Here is a 23,169-nt window from a genome sequence, read left to right on the forward strand (position 1 = left end):
CTATGTTCAAGCTTTCTATTTTGTGACAGATGCAACATGGTAGTCTATCATTCATAGCCCAACACAGAAAAAATAGTTTTCTAAATGTTTCTTATTAAAATTTCATTTTAGAGTGAAGGTAGGGTATGATATAACTGCAATAATTTTTGTGATTAATTTCATATAGAACATCAATTATGTATTAGTAAATGTTTTACAATTGGCTCTGAACTGGTATTTAGGGGTACTCAACATCTCATGACTCTACTAATCAGTCTTTTTCAGCCCTAGAACTATATAATCAGTTTTGAGAGAGCCTCACCTTAAAAAAAAATAAGTTGGAGCTTTTTTATCAAAAGCTCTGGCTTTTTATATACTTATTCTAAAGCCCTGGTCCAGGACCTATATCTAGTCCTATCTCTCTATAAATATGTGACATATATAAGATAATAGAGTACAAGGACTAGACCTATGGCTTCTTTTTTTCACTTAATAGTATTTTATTTTTAACAAGTACATGTAAAAATAGTTTTCAAGATTAATTTTTATAAAATGTTGAGTTCCAAAATTTTTTCTCTCTCTTCTTCTCTCCCCCTTCCCAAGATAGCAAGCAATCTGATATAGATTATACATATACAGTCATTTTAACATACTTCCCTATTAGTCATGTTGTGAAAGAAAAATCAGAACAAAACAGAAAAACCATGAGAAAAAAAACAAAGTGAAAATAATATACTTCAATCTGCATTCAGATTCCATAATTTTTCCTGTAGATATGGTCTGCATTTTTCCATCAACAGTCTATTGGAATTCTATTGGATTACTGTATCCCTGAGGAAAACGAAGTCAATCATAGTTGATCATCACAGAAGGTTGCCGTTACCGTGGTACAATGTTCTCCTGGGTCTTCTCATTTTCACTCAATATCTTTCCAGGTTTTCTGAAGCCTACTTGCTTATCATTTCTTATAGAACAATAGTATTCTATTATATTCATATACCACAGCTTATTCAGCTATTCTCTAATTGATGGGCAGTCCACTGATTCCCAATTTCCTGTCACCACAAAAAGAGCTGTTACATTTTTGTATGTGAGTCCTTTCTCCTTTTTTATGATCTCTATGGGATACAGATCCAAGAGTAGCACTATTGGATCAAAGCACAATGGACAGATTTATATCCCTTTGGACATAGTTCCATATTGTTCTCCAGAATGTTTGGATCAATTTACAATTCCATTAAAAATGTATTAGTATCCCAATTTTCCCACATCCCCTCCAACACATCATTTTCCTTGTCATCTTATCATTTTTTTCCTTTTTGCACTTCTGAATCCTCCCAAGATATTTTGGGGTTTAATGGCTAGATTTCTTTCTTAAGAACCAGTCCTTAAACCAAAAGCAATCTGATTCTGACTGCCACCAATAGGTCCTGGGTCAAGTCCCATTTGGTCATTGTTTGGGTTCTGACTGACTCAAATTGAATGTAAATAGTGGTCAATTATGCTTGTCAAGAAACCCTGAGGGTCCCCTCCTAAATTCATTCATTTATTCATTCAGATTTTTTTTTTGGACTAAGCTAAAGAAGAGATTCTTTTCCTCAATTGTTACCTAATTTTAATCACTGAATGGATAAAGCCTTAGTCAAATTGAGACCTGTTGAAGACCTTAGCTTAAAAAGGCCAAGGTCTTCCATTTCAGCCATGGTCATCTCTACTTGTCTTGATCTGGAGGGGGAATGAAGCAGGTGACCTTGCACAGCCTAATTCACTTGCATGTCAGGGCATCACCTCTAAATAACAGCAAACAGCCAATCTGATAGGTGTGAGGTAGTACCTCAGATGTTTTAATTTGCATTTTTCTAATCAATAATGATTTAAAGCACTTTTTCATATGACTATACATAGCTTTAATTTCTTCATCTGAAAACTGATTGTTCATATCCTTTGACCATATATCAACTGGGAAATGATTTGTAGCTATATAAATTTGACCTGATTACAAGAGCCTGTTGCCCCTAGTATGTTCTTGTGTGATTACTCAGGGAAAAGAAAAGAGCTGTCACAAATTTTACAGAACCTGGAGTTAATAAGAACCAAGTTCAAATCTGGCCTCAATTCTGGAGAAATCATTTAGGTTCTCTCTCAGTTTCCTCATTTATAAAATGGAGATAATAATAGTACATACTTCCTATGTTTATTGGAAGACATAAATCATATAAAGTAAAAAGGGGTGTTATTATTTTATCCTCTTTATATTTTTCATTTATGTAATGTTCGAATAGAGATTTAATACATCCCTTTTGTAAATCTGTGTTTTTTCCAATATTGAGTCCTTGTTAAAGTTATTAAATTTTTAAATTGGAGAAAAGCACTTAAAATTCTTTTATAGAAGAATATTACATGAAAAAATGTCAGGCATGTAATTTCAAAAAGGAAAAATATAAAACACTGCACCAGGAGTTAGGGAATGTAGTTTAACTCTGATTCTGCCACATATTTGCTTATGTAAGTTATTAATTAATATAGGTGCTTCTTTTCTTTGAAAAGAAAAGCAAGGCTCAGTGGATAGAGCAGCAGCTATGAAGTCAGGAGGACTGTAGGTTAAATGGGACCTCAGAAACTTAACACTTACTGAAGCTGGGAAAGTCACATAACCCCAATTACAAAGAAAAGAGGGGGAGAGGAGAGGAGAGGAGAGGAGAGGAGAGGAGAGGAGAGGAGAGGAGAGGAGAGGAGAGGAGAGGAGAGGAGAGAAGGAGGGACTAATCTGACAATATCAGAGTGATAATCTTAAAACAGTTCCCTTCCCCCTTCAATGTGGCAGAACCAGAATTGAACTAGTTTTCCTAATTTCTGATGCAGAGTTTTATACTTTGTGCCCTCCACAAGAACCAAGTCAACTCAGGAATATTGTGCCCACCCTGAGCAAATAGCAAAACTCATTGCTCCTCTCTTTCTGCACAGGATCTGAATGGTTAGGCAAGTAACTTAGTTCTGAGCTTTAAATTCTGTTTTTACTTGTTACTTTAAAATTTAGTAAAGGCTGAGGAAGAGCTCTGACACAACAGTGGGGAGACCAATGGAGTAACATCACAGTAAAAAAAAAAAAAAAAAAATAAGGTGATTCAAGAAATGAAACTGAAAGTGTTGTATTTACGAAGTTTCTTCTAGCTCCCTCCGAACCCGCTTAGATCCAGAGCCTAGCAGACAGCTCTGAAGAGTTTGCAGCTGATTGAAATAATTAGGAGCTGAGGGGAAGCTGTTACAGTTATCAGTTCCTTTTTATTCTTTTTAAAAAATTTAATCTTGTTTACTTCTCCAGCCCCTAGTTTATTCAGTTCTTTCCTCGTCTATTTTAGCGATCTGTCTCTCTTCTTAACCAAGTATATTTAGGCTTAGGACTTTCTGCTCTGATCAAGCCATCTCTCTCCCTCTAACACACACACACACACACACACACGGCTCTCTCTCCCGCCCAATACATACCTCTTTCCACAAAGTGTCTTTCTAGCCCCTACTTCCAAACTTTCTCAGTTCCCATAATATTCTTGTTGCCTGGGAGACTCCTCCCGCATTAAAAAAGATTTAATATTTCCTGCCTAGCCTCTGACATCATTTCCCGCCCTGGTTTGAGTGTTGGTAGCTGTTTCTTTCACAGCGACATTGCACTGTTTACTTTAGAAGTAAGAGGCAACCCACCGATAAAAGTCTGAATCTACAGAGATGTCAACAAGGTAAGACTTTTTTCTATCCTTAATAGTCACAAAGAAAGCTTATATGGAAGCCTGGCAAGGTTTGGGACACAGAGAAAGGGTTTTTTCCCAGAAAAGAGACATTTGGGAATGCATCGAATCTCTCCGAGTCGCTTAATATGGCGGGATACACACACACAGACACACACATATGATTTTATTATTCTTTGTTTGGGTTTTGACTTTTTCCCGTGACTATTTCTCCATTTTCTCCATCGTCTCTGCACCTGAACATGGTACTATTTGAACTTTTTCCTCTCTCCTGGTTTTTCCTAAAAACATTATCTGCATTAAAAAGATTATACGTTATGATTAAATGGTATTTATTATGGGAATACATTATTAAAATGACTGAGTATTCTGATAATAAAAATAATAAAAATCATACGACTATTAATTAATAGATACAGAAAGATGACAAAAGTACAACATTCATTTATATTAAAAAAAAAACACTTGAAATTATAGGTATAGGGGAGGATTATAGGAAGATGACAAAATAGCTCAGTAAATTTCAAGCTCTCTATATTCTTTCCCACTTCCCACACAGAACAAATTTATGCCTAAGGTTGAACATAGAATAGTGAAAAACAAGGAAGACTTGGGGCAGATATGAGGTCCTCTTGGGACAACCTTTCTTGAAAAGAAAAACAACAGTATGGTAGTTAACCTGTGTGAGGTGCAAATACCTCCAAGATAACTCCTCAGAAACTGGCAGCAGGAGCTCTGAGGCTACCTGGGTTAGGCTAGAGCTTCAGCCTGAACTATAGGAACATCCACCACCGCAACAATGTGAGACTCAGAACTGAGAAGATTGAGGAACTTCTGCTGATTAGGAATATCAAGCCCAGTTTTGCTGCTGAGACAAGGCCCTGGGAGAGAAGGTACCAACACACTGGTGAGTGCATAAGCGATGGAGTAGGGAAGCTGCTGGCTAGGAGCACTTGTAGGAAGGTGAAGCCTCTGGATTAGGTTTCCATGTCAAAAAGGATAACTGACGTGAACTAGTGTAACCATCCTTCCAATATAGGATTAGACGTGCTTATACTAATAGTTTTGTTTTTTTTTTTTTAAATGAGCAGGCAAAAAAGAAAGAGCCCTACCAAAAAAAACTTATGTTAAGAATAGGGAAGAATAGGATTCATCTTCTGAGGAGGACAATGAAGTAAAATAAAAAGCTTCTTCTATCCCAAAGAGTAACATTTAATGGTTACCTGCCCAGGCAGAATTTATAAAAGAACTGAAAAAAGACTTTTAAAAAAGTGAGAAAGATTGAGAAAAAAAACAAAAAAAAAAAAACAAATTCAAGAAAAACAAGAAGATTATGGAGGGGGGAGAAGTTAACCAACTAGAAAAGGAGATAAAAAGTCTTAAATAAGAAAATAATTCTTTGAAAATTAGGATTAAGCAAGGGAAAGCCAGTGACACTATTAGACTAAGAAATAACAAAACAAAATATAAAGAATGAAAAAATAGAACAAGATGTGAAACATCTTATGAGAAAAGCAACAAATCTGGAGAACAAACCAAGAAAAGAAATAAGAATAATTGTACTACCAGAAAGCTGTGACCAAAAAAGAATGTTGATACAATAATGCAAGAAATAATCCAAAAAAATTGTACCGGAGTGACAACATGAGGGGAAAATAGAAATAGAAAAAATCTGCCAACCACCATCTCAAAGAGATCCTTTGTGGAAAATACATAGTAATTGATAAATTTTGAAATCCCAGATTAAAGAGAAAATTTTGCAAGAAAGAAGAAAAAATCAATTCAAATATACTGGAGTTACAATTAGAATTATATAGGATTTATGAGTAGCCACAATAAAAGGTCATAGGGCATGGAATCATATATGCTGGTAATCAAAAGAACTAGGCCTGGGACCAAAAATATCATGTGCAGCAAAATTATCCATAATATAGAATGAAAAAAAGGATATTAAATGAACTTGCAGAATTTTGAATCAACCAAACCGGAACTTAATAGAAAATTTCACATATGAGAGCCAATATTAAAGATTAATTATAAGAAATGCAATATGGACAAATAATTTATATGTTTTACATGGAAATGTATACCATATGTTTAAGATTGACATCAGTAAATAAGTATCTCACAAGAAAAATTGGAGCAGAGTTGAGTATGATCTGACTCTAAAAAGCAAAACTATTTAGGAAAAGGTAAAACTTGTAATTATGTTATTCAAATAAGATACAGAAGAATAGACACAGAAGCATTAGAGGGAGGTGAAAGGCTTGTAGTTTTGAAAACCTACTCACATTGGGAATTGGTTAAGTAGTAAATATTACATATATACCATGAAGGATATAGCGCCCCCCAAAAAAAATCTATAAAGAAATAAGGTGGAAGGATGGGGGAAAGGAATAAGATAAGGTGAGGTATAGAAGTATGTGTAGATCGATGGCAATTGAACAAGGTATATAGATTAATGGGCAAGCGATAATGGATAAAATGGGGTATAGAAAGGTGTTTTATTATTGTTTTAATTAATTTTAACATTGTTTTAGATACATGTTTAAACATGGGTAAATATATCTGTATATACATATGTATAGAGGGTATATTTGTATGTATATAAGTGCATATGTATATACATGTATATGTGTGGGTGGGTGGATGTGAATATATATGTGTGTGTGTTTGGGCTGAAAGAGGAAAAACGAATAAAAAATGCACAACAAAGTACAAAAGAATTACCTACAAGGAAGCAAAGGAAATATGGACACTCATAAAAAATAATTTCTTTTATTATTATATACCCTTTCTTGAAATGGAAATTTATTGTTATATATATACATAGATAGATAGATAGATATTAATCCCTCCTAATGTTCTGCTGGACACAAGACAATGTTCTGTTTTGTTTTTTATTTTCCTTTTTGGTGTTTCTTTTTCTATTCTGTTTTTTTTTTTCTTATTTTGTTTTTAATTCAATATATTTTTTTTAAATTATAAATATAAATAGATTTTTTCTTTAAGTTGATAAAAATTATTTAAGAACATCAGCAAACATTTTCTGTAAAGGGAATAAGTTAGAAACCTTCTCAGGAAGATCAGATGTGAAAGAAAGATACACACTGTCCGCAATATAATTCAATACTGTATTGGAAATCCTAGAAATAGCAATAAAAGAAAAAATAATAAAAGGAATCAGAATAGGGAATAAGGTAATCAAACTCTCTTTTTGCAGATAATATAATGATATATTTAGAAAATAGCAAAGATGATTAAAAAGTTAGTTGAAACAATTCATAATTTTTAGCAAAGTAGCAATATATAAAATGAATCCCCTTAAATCATCAACATTCTTATGTATCAAAAATAGAACACTGTAAGAAGGGATAATAAGAGATACTTCATTTAAAATAACTCTAGAGAGTATTAAAATACTTACCAAAAACAAACCCAGGAACCAAGGGGACAAAAATATATATTTTTTAAATTTTATACAAATAAAATCAGCTTAAATCATTGGAGAAATATTAATTGGGTATGGGTTTAGTTGGGGCCAGCATAATAAAATTGACAATTTTACCTAAAATAGCCTATATATTCAATGACATTTCAATTAAATTATCAAAAATTATTGAGCTAGAAAAAAATAATAAATTCATTTGAAAGAATAAAAAGTCAAGAATAACAAAGCAATTAATGAAGAAAATTTTAAGGAAGGAGGTTTAGCAGGTACTAGATCTTAAACTATATTATGTCAATAATATCTTGAGCTAGCTAAGAAATAGAAATGTAGAACAGTAGAACAGGATAGAACAGTAGAATTTATAGCAGCAAATGAACATAGTTAACTTTGTGATTAGCAGATATAAAGAATGAACTTTTGGAGATGAGGATGCATTATTGAAAAAAAAATTGTTGGGAAAGCTAGAAAACAATCTGGAAGAAAATGAATATAAACCAACAGCTTACAGCATTTACCAAAATATAGTCAAAATGGATACATGACTTGAATATAAAAGAGATATTACAAGACAATTTGTAGAACATGGAACATGTTTTCTAAGAACATTAGTGTTTATTATTATTATTATTATTATTATTATTATTATAGCTTTTTATTTCCAAATATATGCATGGACAATTTTTCAACATTGACCCTTGCAAAATCTTCTGTTCCAACTTTTCCCCACCTTCCCTCTAGTCCCTCCTCTAGATAGCAGGCAGTCCAATATATGTTAAATATGTTAAAATGTATGTTAAATTCAATATTTGCATACATATTTATACAGTTATCTTGCTACACAAGAAAAATCAGATCTAGAAAGAAAAAAAAATCTGAGAAGGAAAACAAGAATGTAAGCAAACAATAATAGAAAGAGTGTGAATGCTATGTTGTGATTTACACTCATTTCCCACAGTTCTCTCTTTGGGTGAAGCTGATTGTCTTGATTACTGAACAATTAGAACAGGTTTGAATCATCTCATTGTTGAAGAGAGTCATATTCATCAGAGTTGATCATCATATAATCTTTTTGTTGCCATGTATAATGATCTCTTGTTTCTGCTCACTTCACTTGGCATCAATTCATGCAAGTCTCTCCAAGCCACTCTGAAACCATTCTGCTGGTCATATCTTACAGAAAAATAATATCCCATAACATTCATATACCACAATTTATTCAGTCATTCTTTAATTGATGAGTATCCATTCAATTTTCAGTTTCTAGCCACTACAAAAATGGCTGCCACAAACATTTTTGCATATATGGGTCCCTTTTTCTTTTTTAAGATCTCTGCTGGATCAAAAAGTATGCACAGCTTGATAACTTTTTGAGCATAGTTCCAAATTGCTCTCCAGAATGGCTGGATGTATTCAAAATTCCACCAACAATGTATGAGTGTCTCAGTTTCCCCACATGCCCTCCAACATTTGTTATTTTCTTTTCCTGTCATTTTAGCCAATCTGAGAGCTGTGTAGTGGTATCTCAGAGTTGTCTTAATTTTCATTTTCCTGATCAATAATGATTTGGAGCATCTTTTCACATGACTGGAAATAGCTTCAATTTCTTCATTTGAAAATTGTCTGTTCATATCCCTTGACCATTTACCAATGGAGAATGGCTTAATTTCTTATAAATTAGAGTCAATTCTCTATATATTTTGGATATAAGGCCATTATCAGAACCTTTGACTGTAAAAATGTTTTCCCAGTTTATTGCTTCCCTTCTTATCTTTTGCATTAGTTTTGTTTGTACAAAAAACTTTTTAACTTAATATAATCAAAATTATTTATTTTGTGATCAATATTGATCTTTAGTTCTTCTTTGATCACAAATTCTTTCCTCCCCCACAGCTCTGAGAGGCAAACTATCCTATGTTCTTCTAATTTATTTATAATCTCATTCTTTATGTCTAGATTATGAACCCATTTTGATCTTATCTTGGTATATAGTGCTGTGTGGGTCAGTGCCAAATTTCTGCCATACTAATTTCCAGTTTTTTTTGTCAAATAATGAATTCTTATCACAAAAACTGAGGTCTTGGGGTTTGTCAAACTCTAGATTGCTATAGTTATTGACTATTTTGTCCTGTGAACCTAACCTATTCCATTGATCAACTAGTCTATTTCTTAGCCAGTGTCAAATGGTTTTGATGACTGCTGCTTTATAATATAGTTTTAGATCTGGTACATCTAGGCCACCTTCATTTGATTTTTTTTCATTAGTTCACTTGAAATTCTTGATCTTTTCTTCTTCCAGATGAATTTTGTTATTTTTTCTGGGTCAGTAAAATAGTTTCTTGGGAGAGAGAACAGTATAGCACTAAATAGCTTAGTTCAAGTAATATTGTCTTCTTTATTATATTTGCTTAGCCTATCCAGGAGCACTTATATTTTTCCAGTTGTTTAGATCTGACTTTATTTGTGTGGAAAGTGTTTTGTAGTTTTGCTCATATAGTTCCTGACTTCCCCTTGGAAGATAGATTCCCAAATATTTTATACTATTGAGAGTTATTTTAAATGGAATTTCTCTTTGTATCTTTTGCTGTTGGATTTTGTTAGTAACATATAAAAACCCTGATGATTTATGTCAATTTATTTTTGTATCCTGCAACTTTGCTAAAGTTGTGGATTATTTCTAATAGCTTTTTAGTAGATTCTCTGGGGTTCTCTAAGTATACCATCATATCATCTGCAAAGAGTGATAATTTGGTTTCCTCATTACCTACTCTAATTCTTTTAATCTCTTTTCATCTCTTATTGTCAAAGTTAGCATTTCTAATATAATATTGAATAATAATGGTGATAGTGGGCAACTTTGTTTCACTCCTGATCTTATTGGAAATAGTTTTAGCTTATCCCCATTACAAATGATGTTTACTGATGGTTTTAAATAAATGCTACTGACTATTTTAAGGAAAAGTCCATTTATTCCTATACTCTCTAGTGTTTAGATGGGTATTGGATTTTATCAAATGCTTTTTCTACATCTATTGAAATGATTTTGTGGTTTTTGTGAATTCGATTATTGATATAATCAATTGTGCTATTAATTTTCCTAATATTGAACCAGCTCTGCATTTCTGCTATAAATCCTACTTGGTCATGGTGTATTATCCTGGGAATGATTTTCTGTAATCTCTTTGCTAATATTTTATTTAAGATTTTTGCATCGATATTCATTAGGGAGATTGGTTTATAATTTTCTTTCTTTGTTTTCTTTCTACCTGATTTAGGTATCAGTACCATGTCTGTGTCTTAAAAGAAATTTGGTAGAACTCCTTCATTCCATATTTTTTTCAAATAGTTTATATAATTAATCATTGGGGTTAATTGTCCTTTAATTGTTAGGTAGAATTCACATGTAAATCCATCTGGTCCTGGGGGTTATTTTAGGGAGTGGGTTAATAGCTTGTTCTATTTCTTTTTCTAAGATGGGACTATTTAACCAATTTACTTCTTCCTCTGTTAATCTGGGCATCCTATATTTTTGAAGGTAGTCATCCATTTCACTTAACTTATCAAATTTATTGGCATAAAGTTGGGCAAAATAACTCCTAATTATTGAACTAATTTCCTCTTCATTAGTGAAGAATTCTCCCTTTTCATTTTTAAGACTAACAATTTGATTTTCCTCTTTCCTTTTCCTAATCAGATTTCCCAATGGTTTATCTATTTTGTTGGTTTTTCCATAAAACTAACTTTTAGTTTTATTTATTAATTCAATAGTGTTTTTTTACTTTCAGTTTTATTGATAGCTCCTTTTATTTTTAGAATTTCAAATTTAGTATTTGATTGGGGTTTTTTAATTTGTTCTTTTTCTAGTTTTTTTTAGTTGCAAGCCCAATTCATTGATCTTCTCTTTTTCTATATTATGCAAGTAAGCCTCTAGTGATATAAGATTTCCCTTTATTACTGCTTTGGCTGCATCCCACAAATTTTGATATGTTGTCTCATTATTGTCATTCTCCTGGATGAAATTATTAATTGTGTCTATGATTTGCTGTTTCACCCATTCATTCTTTAGGATGGGATTATTTAGTTTCCAATTACTTTTACTCTATTTTCCCCTGGCTTTTTATTGAATGTAATTTTTTATTGCCTCATGATCTGAAAAGAATGCATTTACTATTCCCGCCTTTCTGTATTTGATTTTGAGTTCTTAATATGTCTTAATTAATGTCTTAATATGTGGTCAATTTTTGTATAGGTTCCATGAACTGCCGAGAAAAAATTGTACTCTTTTCTGTCTCCATTCAGTTTTCTCCAAAGAGATATCATACTTAATTTTTATAGTATTCTATTTACCTCTTTAACTTCTTTCTTATTTATTTTGTGGTTTGATTTATCTAATTCTGAGAGTGGGTGGTTGAGAGTTCCCACTATTATAATTTTGCTTTCTCTTTCTTCATGCAGCTCTCTTAACTTCTCCTTTAACAATTTAGATGCTATACCCCTTGGTGCATATATGTTTAGTACTGATATTGCTTCATTATCTATGATACCCTTTAGCAAGATAGAGTTTCCTTCCTTATCTCTTTTAATTAGATCAATTTTTTGCTTTTGTTTGATCTGAGCTCAGGATGGCTACACCTGCTTTTTTTTTTTTACTTTACCTGAAGCATGATAGATTCTGCTCAAGCCTTTTATCTTTATTCTGTATGTATCACCCTGCTTTAAATGTGTTTCCTGTAAACAATATATTGTAGGATTCTGGCTTTTAATCTAGTCTGCTATCCATCTTTGCTTTATGGGACAGTATACTTCATTCACAATTATGGTTAAAACTACTAATTCTGTATTTCCTACCATCTTATTATTCCCAGATTATACTTTTCTCTTTCCTTTTCCCTTACTCCCCTTCCCAGTATTTAATTTATGGGCACCACTTGACTCGAACAGCCCTCTGCCTTTGGAGTCCCTCCCTCTTAGAGTCCCTCCTCCTTTCTTATACCTTTCCCCTTCTATTTCTGTATTCCCTTCTATCTAGCCTGCCCTTTCCCTTTTTGCTTTTCCCCTTCCCATTTTCAATGAGGTGAGAGAAGTTTCTCTGTAAACCAAATATGTATAATATTTTATCTTTGAGCCAAATCTGATGAGAGTAAGAGTCACACAATGTTCATACCCCTTCTTTGTTTCCCTTAGATACAATAGGTTTCCTTTGCCTCTTTGTGAGATGTAGTTTCCCTCTCTTTACCTCCACTTTTTCCTTTTTTTGGTGCAATCCCCTTTCCACTTCTAGTTCCTTTTTCATATTATAAAGTAAAATCAAATTATGCATGCACTATCTATGTATACCCATAAACATAAACACAGTTCCCAAGAGTTCTTTTTACTTTTTTATGTTTCTCTTGAGTCCTATATTTTGAGGTGAGATTTTTTGTTTAACTCTGTTTTTTTCATCAGAAATAAATGGAATTCAACTGTTTCATTGAATGTCATCTTCTTCCCTGGAAGAAAATGTTCAGTTTAGCTGGGTAGTTTATTCTTGGCTCCATTCCAAATTCCTTTGCCTTTTGTAATATCAGATTCTAGTTCCTTGGCTCCTTTAATGTGGAAGCTGCTAGATTCTGAGTAATCCTTATTGTGGTTCCTCTGTATTTGAATTGTTTTTTTCTGGCTGCTTGTAATATTTTTTCCTTGGTCTAATAGTTCTGAAATTTAGCCACTATATTCCTTGGAGTTTTAATTTTGGGGTCTCTTTCAGGAGGTATTTGATGAATTCTTTCAATGGATATTTTACCTTCTGATTCTACGACATCTGGGCAGTGTCCTCTTTGATAATTTCTTAAAAAATAGCGTCAAGGCTCTTTTTTCATCATGATTTTCAAGGAGTCCAATAATCCTTAGATTATTTCTCCTAGATCTATTTTCCAGGGCTGTTGTTTTCCCAACTACATATTTAACATTTTTTTCCTTTTTTTTTTTTTTTTTTTTGGTTTTGCTTGACTGATTCTTGATGTCTCATGAAGTCATTCACTTCCATTTGTTCAGTTCTGATTTTAGTGAATTATTTTCTTCATTTACTTTTTTATTTCTTTCTATATTTATCCAATTGAGTTTTTAAATGAGTTGTTTTGTTCTATGGAAATTTTTTTCTATTTCACAAATTTTTAAAGGAGTTATTTTCTTTTTAGAATTCACAAATTATGTTTTCCTGGGAGTTCTTTACCTTTTCCATTCCACATTTCAGGGAGTGGTTTTCTTTTTCCACTTTATCAAATCTTTCTTTTAGTGACTTATATGCCTTTTTCAAACTCTCTTGAAGAGTTTTCCTTTCATCTTTTAAAATTTCATCTAGATGAGCCTTGTGTGGTGAGGATCAGCTTATATTCCCATTTGGGGCTTCATCTGGAGACTATCTGCTTTTAGTCTCCTCAGGGTTTGAAATCTCTTCTCTTTCACTATGGAAGTTGTTTATAGTTAGAACTCACTTTGCCTTTTTACTTATTTAAAAATATATATATATTGGGATCTGTTTTTTGGGCAAGGAGGTTCCAAGCTTCCTCCATAGACTCCTGGAAGCAACAAGGGCTGCACTGAGATCATGTGAGTCACTCTGGTACTGGCTGCGTGTGGCCAGGCCCCATGAGACTCTGGAACTTTGGGGTACCTTCTGAATTTGTGTTGAATATTTTATAAATTCTCTGCTGATCTACTGGCTTGCAACCAGGGCAGAGTAGCCAACACTGTCATAGAGTCCTCTCCATAGATTCTTTGCCTTGTGGAGACTGCACCCGCTCCTGGTCTGCTCAGCATGCACTGGCCTCTGTGCTCTGCCTCTCTGCCTGCGCTTAGCCACCTCCTCCTGGGCCCACCCTGATCAAAACAGACCTTTTCTGGCAATCTTTGGAATTATCTTCTGCTGATAATTTGCTGCACTCCCAATATTTGTGGATTCTGTCAGCCTAGCACTAATTCAGGGGCTGAATTTCGTAATTAGTGTGAAGGTAACAGGAGAGCTCAGAAAGAGCATGTGTTGTCTCTGCCATCTTGGCTTCACCGTGAACTTTGTTTCTAAGAAATATTTTCTCATTTGTTTTCTAAGATTATTAATGTTTCTAAGAAACTTTTTTCACTTGAATGAAATAACAGAGCATAATAAATAGGACCAAGAGAACATGGTATACAATAACACCAAAACTAGTTTAAGAACAACTTTGAGTAGGTCACTTTGACTGTTATGAACTGCATGGGGACACATGAAGAAAGGCATTGAGAAAGAATCCTAAGAAAGAATTGATAAATAGAAGTATGTAGAATGATTTTTACATATATATATATATATATATATATATATATATATATACACCTATTTGTGCCTAATGGTAGCTATCTAAGTAGGAGAGGTAGGAAGGAAAGACAAAAGAAATTTACCTAATAACTTTATTACATATTTAAACAAAATAGCAAGTTATACATAATGGATTCACAGTTTTAAATGCAATCATCTCTTTTTGTTGTTGTTACAGTATTATGTTATGAAAATGCTTGTTTTATACCATAAATTAAAAGTAAAATTAATTATTTTAAAAATGTTATCAAGTTAGCTTTCCTGTTTGTCTTTACAGTGTCAGTTATTGTATATATTGTTCTCTAAGTTCACCTAATTTCATTGTGTTAGTTCATATTGATATTTCCCAGATTTCTCAGAACCCATCCCTTTTGTAATTTTTGCAGATAATGGCCTTTTTTTCTACACTTATACAATAATTTATTCAAGTTTCCCACTAGAAGGGCAACCACTTGGCTCCTACTTCTGTGAGACTACAAAAAGAGCTGTTATAAGTATTTTTGTTCTGATGGGTCCTTTTTCTTTTTGACCTCTTTAAGGCATTAGCTTAGTAAATGTATTGATGTGTCAAAAGGCATGTTGAGTGACTTTTTGAGCACAGTTTCAAATTGCTTTCCAGAATCACTTGACCAAATTCCTGTTCTTCCAAAAAGTGCATTAAATGTCCTAGGTTTTCTAGCACCTTTTCCGACACTTGCCATTTTTCTTTTTTGTCTTCTTTGTCAATCTAATGAGCAAAAACTTTCAAGTAATTATTACCTCTGATCAAAGCAATTATCAACCATGATTTCAGAGGACTAAAGATGAAGCATGACCTAGTTCATCACAATGAGACAATGTTTTCAAGGTGCAGAATTAAACCTACATTTATTTGAACATGGACAATGTGGGAATTTGCTTTGCCTGACTGCAAATGTTTGCCATAAGAATTTTGTTTCTCTCTCTTTTTTAAGGAGGGGAGAGAGAAATAAATGCTTGCTAATTTAAAATTAAAATTTTGAAAAAAAGAGGAAGAAATTCCTGCCTCTCCCCCTGCTTTATAGCCTCAGATTTCATATTTCAGAAAAGGTTCCCTTCCCATATTCAAACTGAAATAAACAAAACTCAAAGTAAGGGAGCAACTAGGTTTCCTAATCTCTCTGGATTATTCTTTCACTAGGATATGAGGTAGATTGGGCTAGATGACCTATGAATTCCCTTGCATTTTTACATTTATCTCAGTCAGCCCCTATCTAAATGACTTTCAGAGAAATAAGATACTGGGTTAGTCACTGAGGCTATCAAGTTTTGAGTAAATAACTCCCCATTATACAATAGCTTGGGTTTCTTCACTGGCTATGGAATAAGAATTCCTCTTTTCTGTATTCCTTTTGAATTAAATCTTGTTATCACATCTTCCTATTTTTCCTGTCCTCAATTTCTAGATGAAGATGATAGTTAACAACAATTTTCATTTCTGCAATTTGTAAGATATTTTCATACAATGGTCCTGTAATACTGCTAGCAGAAACATTAAAAAAATTTTTAATAGATAACAAAACTAAGGCCCAGAGAAAGAACATGACTTATCTAGGGGATGGCATTCCTAGTAGATACTAGAACCCACATCCTCTTGATTCCACATATCAGTAAAGGGTCATGGAGTGAACTTGAGAAGTCATCCTTTCAGAGATGCTTAAAATCATAACAAAGATGCTTATTAATTTCGCCCAGCTCAAACATTGCAACCCTACTTTGAGATAGAGGAAAAATATAATTTCTCAAAATTCCTTCCAGTAATAAGTCAATTTTATGGTATTTCCAAGATCTAATTTTTTATTACCCCCTTCCCTTCTACCAAAAAAAATAGCTTTTCTTCAGGATGATGGATCTTTATCTCACAAAAATTCTCTCCTTGATGGAAATTATGATTTCTTATACATTGTGTGTGGGGGGTATCTCCCTCTCAGTGCACATAACAGGAACTCAATAAATATGTAATTTCATAAGTAATGTACATTTGTTTTAGAGATCTCATAAAAAAATATTTCATAATTTTAACTACTGGTTTTAGTGTCTAATAACCTTAACAAATGTATTCAGTCAACAAAGATTTATCAAAAACTGGTTGTGTATACTGATTCACATAATTTTTATTACTATCCAAAGCACCACCATTCTTTGTCATGAAGCATAGAACTTTTATGTGCCATTTTTACCTTCTCTCTCTTTCTGTCTGTCTCGCTATTTTCTCTATCACTGTCTCTGTCTCTCTCTATATATCTGTCTCCATTTCTGTCTCTCTGTCCTTCTGTCTTTCTCTCTCCATCCTTCTTTCCCTCCCTCACTCTCTCCTCTTTTTATCTCTCCCTCCCTCTCTTTCCTCTCCCTCTCTCCCTTTCCCCATTCTCCCACTCTCTCTCTCTTTCTTTGCCCCTCTCTCTAGGATGAAATATAAAAGCCTTTGTTTGGAGTTCAAAACTCTTTACACTTTCAACCCTCTTAACTTTTCAGTTTTATTGTACCTTATTCCTCCAATATATACTCAGATCCATTAACTTTGGCTTCCTTGGTATTTCTTTCACACAATGCTTCATCTCCTGAATCGGGGCATTTTCATTGGCTATTGTACATAAACTTTGAACTCCAAACAAAGGCTTTTATATTTCTGTAATCTGTACAGAAAACACTTTACAGAAAAAGTGTTGTGTGAAAGAAATACCATGGAATAAAAAGGTGATGTTTTATTGAATGTAATTTTCATTGTATCATTATCTGAAAAGGATTCATTTACTATTTCTGCCTTTCTGCATTTGAATTTGAGGTTTTTATGTCCTTATATATGGTCAGTTTTTGTATAGGTTCCGTAAACTGCTGAGAAGAAAGTGTACTCCTTTCTGTCTCCATTCAGTTTTCTCCAAAGATCTATCATACCTAACTTTTCTAGTATTCTATTTACCTCTTTGACTTCTTTCTTATTTATTTTGTGGTTTGATTTATCTAATTCTGAGAGTGCAAGATTGAGATCTCCCACTATTATAGTTTTGGTGTCTGTTTCTTCTTGTAGCTCTCTTAATTTCTCTTTTAAGAATTTAGATGCTACACCACTTGGTGCATATATTTTTAATATTGATATTGCTTCATTATCTATGCTACCCTTTAGCAAGATATAGTGCCCTTCCTTATCTCTTTTAATTAGATCCATTTTTGCTTTTGCTTGATCTGAGATCAGGATGGCTACTGCTGCTTTTTTGATTTCACCTGAAGCCTATTAGATTCTATTCCAACCTTTTACCTTTACTCTACATGTGTCATCCTGCTTCAAGTGTGTTTTCTGTAAACAACATATTGTAGGATTCTGGCTTTTAATCCAGTCTGCTATCAGCTTCCTCTTTATGGGGACATTTACCCCATTCACATTTATGGTTAAAATTAATAATTCTGTATTACTTGCCATTTTGATAACCCCTGCTTATGCTTTTCTCTTTTCCTTCCCTCTTACTCCCTTCCCCAGTATTAAACTTGTGAGCACTACTTGCTTCTCACAGCCATCCCTTTTTAGGATCTCTCTCCCCACCTAAGAGTTCTTCCCCCCTTTCTTACCCCCTTTTCTCGCAATTTCTGTATTCCCTTCTGCTTAGCTTATTCCTTCCCTTTTCACTTTTTCCCTCCCACTTTTCAATGAGTTGGGGGGAGGTTCTCCATAAATCAAGTATGTCTAATATTTTTCTCTTTAAGACAATTCCAATGAAAGTAAGATACACACTGTGTTCATCCCCTCCCTTCTTTACCTCAGATACAATAGGTTTCCTTTGCCTCTTCATGAGATGTAGTACCCCCAATTTAGCCTTTTTCTGGTACAATTTCCTTTCCACCTCTAGTTTCTAGAACAAATTATACATATGTTCTTTATGTATCTTTATAACAGAAATATAGTTCCCAAGATTTCTTTTTACCTTTTTATGTTTCTCTTGAGTCCTATATTTGAAGATCAAATTTTTTGTTTAGTTCTGGTTTTTTCATCAGAAATAGATGAAATTCACCTATTTCATTGAATGTACATCTTCTTCCCTGGAAAAAAATGTTCATTTTGGCTGGGTAAGTTATTCTTGGCTGCATACCAAGTTCTTTAGCCTTTCAGAGTATCAGATTCCAGGCCTTTGATCCTTTAATGTGGATACTGCTAGATCCTAAGTAATCGTTATTGTGGCTCCTCTATATTTGAATTTTTTTCTAGCAGCTTGTAATATTTTTCCTTGGTCTGCTAGTTCTGGAATTTAGTCACAATATTTCTTGGAGTTTTGATTTTAGGGTCCCTTTCAGTAGGTAATCAATGAATTCTTTCAATGTCTATTTTACCGTGTTTCTATAACATCTGGGCAGTTCTCTGTTAATTTCCTGGAAAAATAGTGTCCAGGCTCTTTTTTTCATCATATTTTTCAGGGAGTCCAATAATTCTCATATTATCTCTCTCCTAGATATAGTTGTTTTCCCAAGAAGGTATTTCATTTTTTTTCCATTGGTTCTTTTTTTTTTTTTTTTTTTTGGTTTGGCTTGACTGATTTTTGGTGTCTCCTTGAGTCATTCAATTCCATTTCTTCAATTCTGATTTTTAATGAATTATTTTCTTCACTCACTTTTTTATTTCTTTTTCTAATTGTCCGATTCAGTTTTTAAGTGAGTTGTTTTGTTCTATAGAATTTTTTTTCATTTCACCAATTTTATTTTTTATAGAACTATTTTCTTTTTCCAATTCACTAATTCTGTTTTCCTTGGAATTGTTTACCTTTTGTAATTCACTAAGTCTGTTTTTCAAGGATTTGATTTCTTTATCTACTCTATCTTTAAATGAATGGGATGACTTATCCAGACCCTCTTGCCAAGCTTCCCTTTCCTTTGCCCATTTTTCTTCCAGCTCTCTTGTAAGAGCCTTTTTAATTTCTTCTATGAGAGTCTTGTGTGTTGAGGACCAAATCATATCCCCATTTGGAGATTGATTTGGAGACAATCTGGTTTTAGTCTCCTGGATTTGAAGTCTGCTCTCTATCCATATAGAAGCTATCTATTGTTAGAGTGTGCTTTAATTTTTTGCTCATTTTGTCAAAGAAGAATCAAAGAAAACAAACTAACAAAAAAAGCAAATGCAGTCTACTCTTTTTCTTTTCTTTTTTTTTTTTGGGGGGGGGAAAGGGGGGTTGGATGATATTACCAAGCTTCCTCTACAGACTGCAGGGGAAGCAGTGAGGCACTATCAGGACAGCAATGGTTGCACTTCATCTGCACTCTGAGACTCTGAGAGAGTGCTGAGTCACAAGTCACTCTGGGTGGGTGTGGCCAGCTCCCAAGAGACCCTAGCTTTTTGGGTTAGAGTCTTTACCCCCATGATTATAGCTTCTCTGATGATCCACTGGCTTGCTGCTAGGACGAAGTAGCCACACTGTGGTAAAGTTCTCCCCACAGAAATGTCTGAAATCACACCCCACCTCCCTCAGGTCTGCTTAGTGTGAGCTGCCTTCCATACTCTCACTGCCTGCCATGCTCTTGCTGCCTGCCTTCAGTCTGCGCTCCATTTAACCTTCCCCACCAATGAGCAATAACAGACCTTTTCTGGTGAATTTCGAGGATATCTTCTGTTGGTAATGTGTTTGTGGGTTTTTTCAGTCAAGCCCTAATTCGAACGCCTTTTCATGAAATAAAATATTCTAAGAGCAAGAAGGAGCTTAGATAGATGTGTGTCCTCTCTTTCATCTTGGCCAGAAGTCGATCTGTCAAAGACTTTTTTCATCTATTCAGAAAATCATATGATTTTTGTTGCTTTTGTTATTGATATAGTCAGTTATATTGATAATTTTCCTAATATTAAACCAGCCCTGTATTTGTTATAAATCTCACCTGCTCAAAGTGTAAGATATAGTGCGGCAATTTTCGTGTTTGCATAGAAAGCATAATTAGGATGCTTCCAGTAGCAGATAAAATGACATTTATCCTGATTTAGCCTGTTCTGTCACAATTTGAATTTCTTTTCATTCTGATGATTATGATACATAAAAATGCTTTTCTTTAATTATAAAGAATCAATATTCTTTTTGGGAATTGGGAATAATAATTCAATTTGGGATGCTATTTCAGTACCAATGTAGTCTATTGGGATATTTTGAGATTTGTATTTATAGTATGACAATTTATCATGTCAGTACATGATAGATATCAAGCTTTTAATATATGTCTAGTCAGTAGTTCATATGTTGTTAGATATTTGGTAGTTACTAAATGTTAGTGGCCTATATATGTTATAGTTTCTACTGATTCCTAGCATATTCTGCACTGATCACTGATTCTAGATTTCTGAACCCTTCTACACTTTCTGGAGATAAATTTCCATCATAAGTCTCTCCATTCAAAAATAAATCTTTATATGTATAGTTTTTCTTAGCACCCCCCCTCCAACTGCTTTTTGATTGGCATATTATTGACTGAGTTCATATGGGTGTTGCCTATGAAGGCCATTTTGATTTCACTACTGGACCCTCGTGTTTCATAGGTTCCTTTGAGAGGAAAAAAACCCAAACATTCCACAAACCCAATTTGTGTACTTGTCAATATTTATTATTAGTTACTGAAGTGATATCTTCTAATTTCAAAAGATTTTTGTAAGTTTGTGGCCTATTAATCATGCATTTGTTTTTATCAAACATCTTTCTACATTTCTTGTGAAGTATCATCCTTTATACAACTGCCTTAATGAAACCAATGTCTTATCATTTATGTTGTCATGACACTCATCCAACTGCATTGTTGTCCATTTTTGCAGTTTAAAATGTATATGTAAAAATGGGTATTGCCCAGATAAAGGATTGTAAACTCTGTGTGTGTGTGTGTGTGCATGTATGTGAGAGAGAGCGAGACAGACAGACAGACAGACAGACCACTTAAACAGTTTGATGAAAGCTATGGATTTCTTCTAAGAATAATATTTTTAAATTCATAAAATTATATAAGATCATGAAGAAAATAAGTTTTGTTGAGATACAGTTATCAAAATAGTTTTAAAAATCCAGGGAACCTAAGCTAAGAACCCTTGGCACAGGTATTAAATATTAAGTTTCTATATCAGAAAACCAATAAGTCTTCCAACATATGCATCTAAATCATTTACGTATTGGCTTTCTACTTGATGAACCTTGCCTAGAGGGGACCAATGAGTTTCTAAATATCAATTCCTCCATTATTTCAATGTGGCTCCAGAACTAAATCTCAAAATTTTTCATCGTTGTCTTCCTTCACATGAATAAAGATTTGTCTATTAATTGAGTTCAGATGACAATTTGATATTGGAAGGTATCCAGTGAAATGAAGGAGATATTTTAGGCTTGTTTGTTTGTTTGTTTGTTTGTTTTTTGGGGGGAGCTATCTAGGGTGATGTTATCCATATACAACAAGTAATAAATATAATGCTTTGTTTGATTTCCCTCTTAGAAGTCATACTTAGTTTTATTTAGGAAAGAAGATAATGTATTTAAGGGTACACAGGACCATAGTAGGATTTAAATTGTCTCCCTGAAAGATACCACATTTTACACATATTCTTTCTGACATTATTTTGGGGTGTCACTTTTCAAAATAGAAAATGTTCCTGTATGAATACCAATTATTTTAGCAAACATCTCACTATGCTTTGGCAATTGGTATATTTACAGCACGTGAACAAGCTATGACACCAAAGAGATCAAATAAAGAGGAAAACAAAAAACGTGTACATCTTGTTTTACAGTGGCAAAAAAATGTATATTTAGGAAGTATCCATCAATTGAGGAATGACTAAACAAATCATATATGAATGTAACGGTAATGCAAGACAGTTTGGATGAAGAACAACAAAACTGCACCTAGATAGTAATTAACAAAACTTTATTACTATTCAAAAAAGGAAGATTTGTCATCTTCAAACAGGAGCAGACTTGTTGCAAGTCTCCAGTGGGATCCTGCAGTAGAATCTTGGATATAGAACCCTGCAGTTAAATAGAATAAATATTAATTGCCTACTCTATACTAAGCACTGTGTTATGCAACAGGGATACAAATAAGAAAAAGGAAAAATAGTCTTTGTCTCAAGTAACTTGTAGACTAACAGGAGAAAATGACACACAAAAAGAGGCTGAAAGTAAGAAGATGGGAAGAAAAGATCTGGAATGGGAGCATGATAGTGAAATCAAATCCAAGGAGTGCAGCTAATGGCAAATGTATGTAATAGCATACAAGTTCCCATCAATTTCAAACTTAGTTACAGTTTTATTTTTTTTTCTACCTAGTAGTAATATTTTTTTCAATTATATGTAAAGATAGTTTTAAACATTCATTTTTATAAGATTATTGAGCTATAATTTTTTCCCCATTATTCCCTTTCCTTTCTCTTCCCAAGATAGGATATCTCATATAGGTTATACATGTACAATTATATTAAATAATGTTTCACATTAGTCATGTTGTGAAAGAATTCGAATAAGAAAGAAAAACTATGAGAAAGAAAAAAACAAACAAAAAAGTAAAAATAGTATGCTTAGATTTGTATTCACACAACATAGTTCCCTGGATATGGTCACCATTTTCCATTAGAAATCTATTGGAATTCTCTTTGAGCATTGTATTGCTGAGAATGGCTAAATTTATCAAAGTTGATTAGCACACAA

At 33.3% G+C, this 23,169-nt stretch overlaps 1 protein-coding gene and 1 long non-coding RNA gene across 2 annotated transcripts in view; one reads left to right on the forward strand and one right to left on the reverse strand.

The window, feature by feature from the left end:
- Nucleotides 1-3,473: 3,473 nt before the first annotated feature.
- AIM2 (absent in melanoma 2) overlaps nt 3,474-23,169 on the forward strand; it is a 62,806-nt gene continuing 43,110 nt past the window's right edge. Inside the window, exon 1 of the mRNA XM_012548018.3 lies at nt 3,474-3,713. Within this exon, the coding sequence (XP_012403472.1) occupies nt 3,703-3,713 (11 nt within the window). The 5' untranslated portion in view covers nt 3,474-3,702. The remainder of the gene's footprint in view (nt 3,714-23,169) is intronic.
- LOC116423355 overlaps nt 21,493-23,169 on the reverse strand; it is a 73,647-nt gene continuing 71,970 nt past the window's right edge. Inside the window, exon 5 of the long non-coding RNA XR_004233940.1 lies at nt 21,493-22,491. This is a non-coding gene — a long non-coding RNA (uncharacterized LOC116423355). The remainder of the gene's footprint in view (nt 22,492-23,169) is intronic.

The sequence above is a fragment of the Sarcophilus harrisii genome, chromosome 4 (assembly GCF_902635505.1).
Source record: "Sarcophilus harrisii chromosome 4, mSarHar1.11, whole genome shotgun sequence".
NCBI classification, from domain to species: Eukaryota; Metazoa; Chordata; class Mammalia; order Dasyuromorphia; family Dasyuridae; genus Sarcophilus; species Sarcophilus harrisii.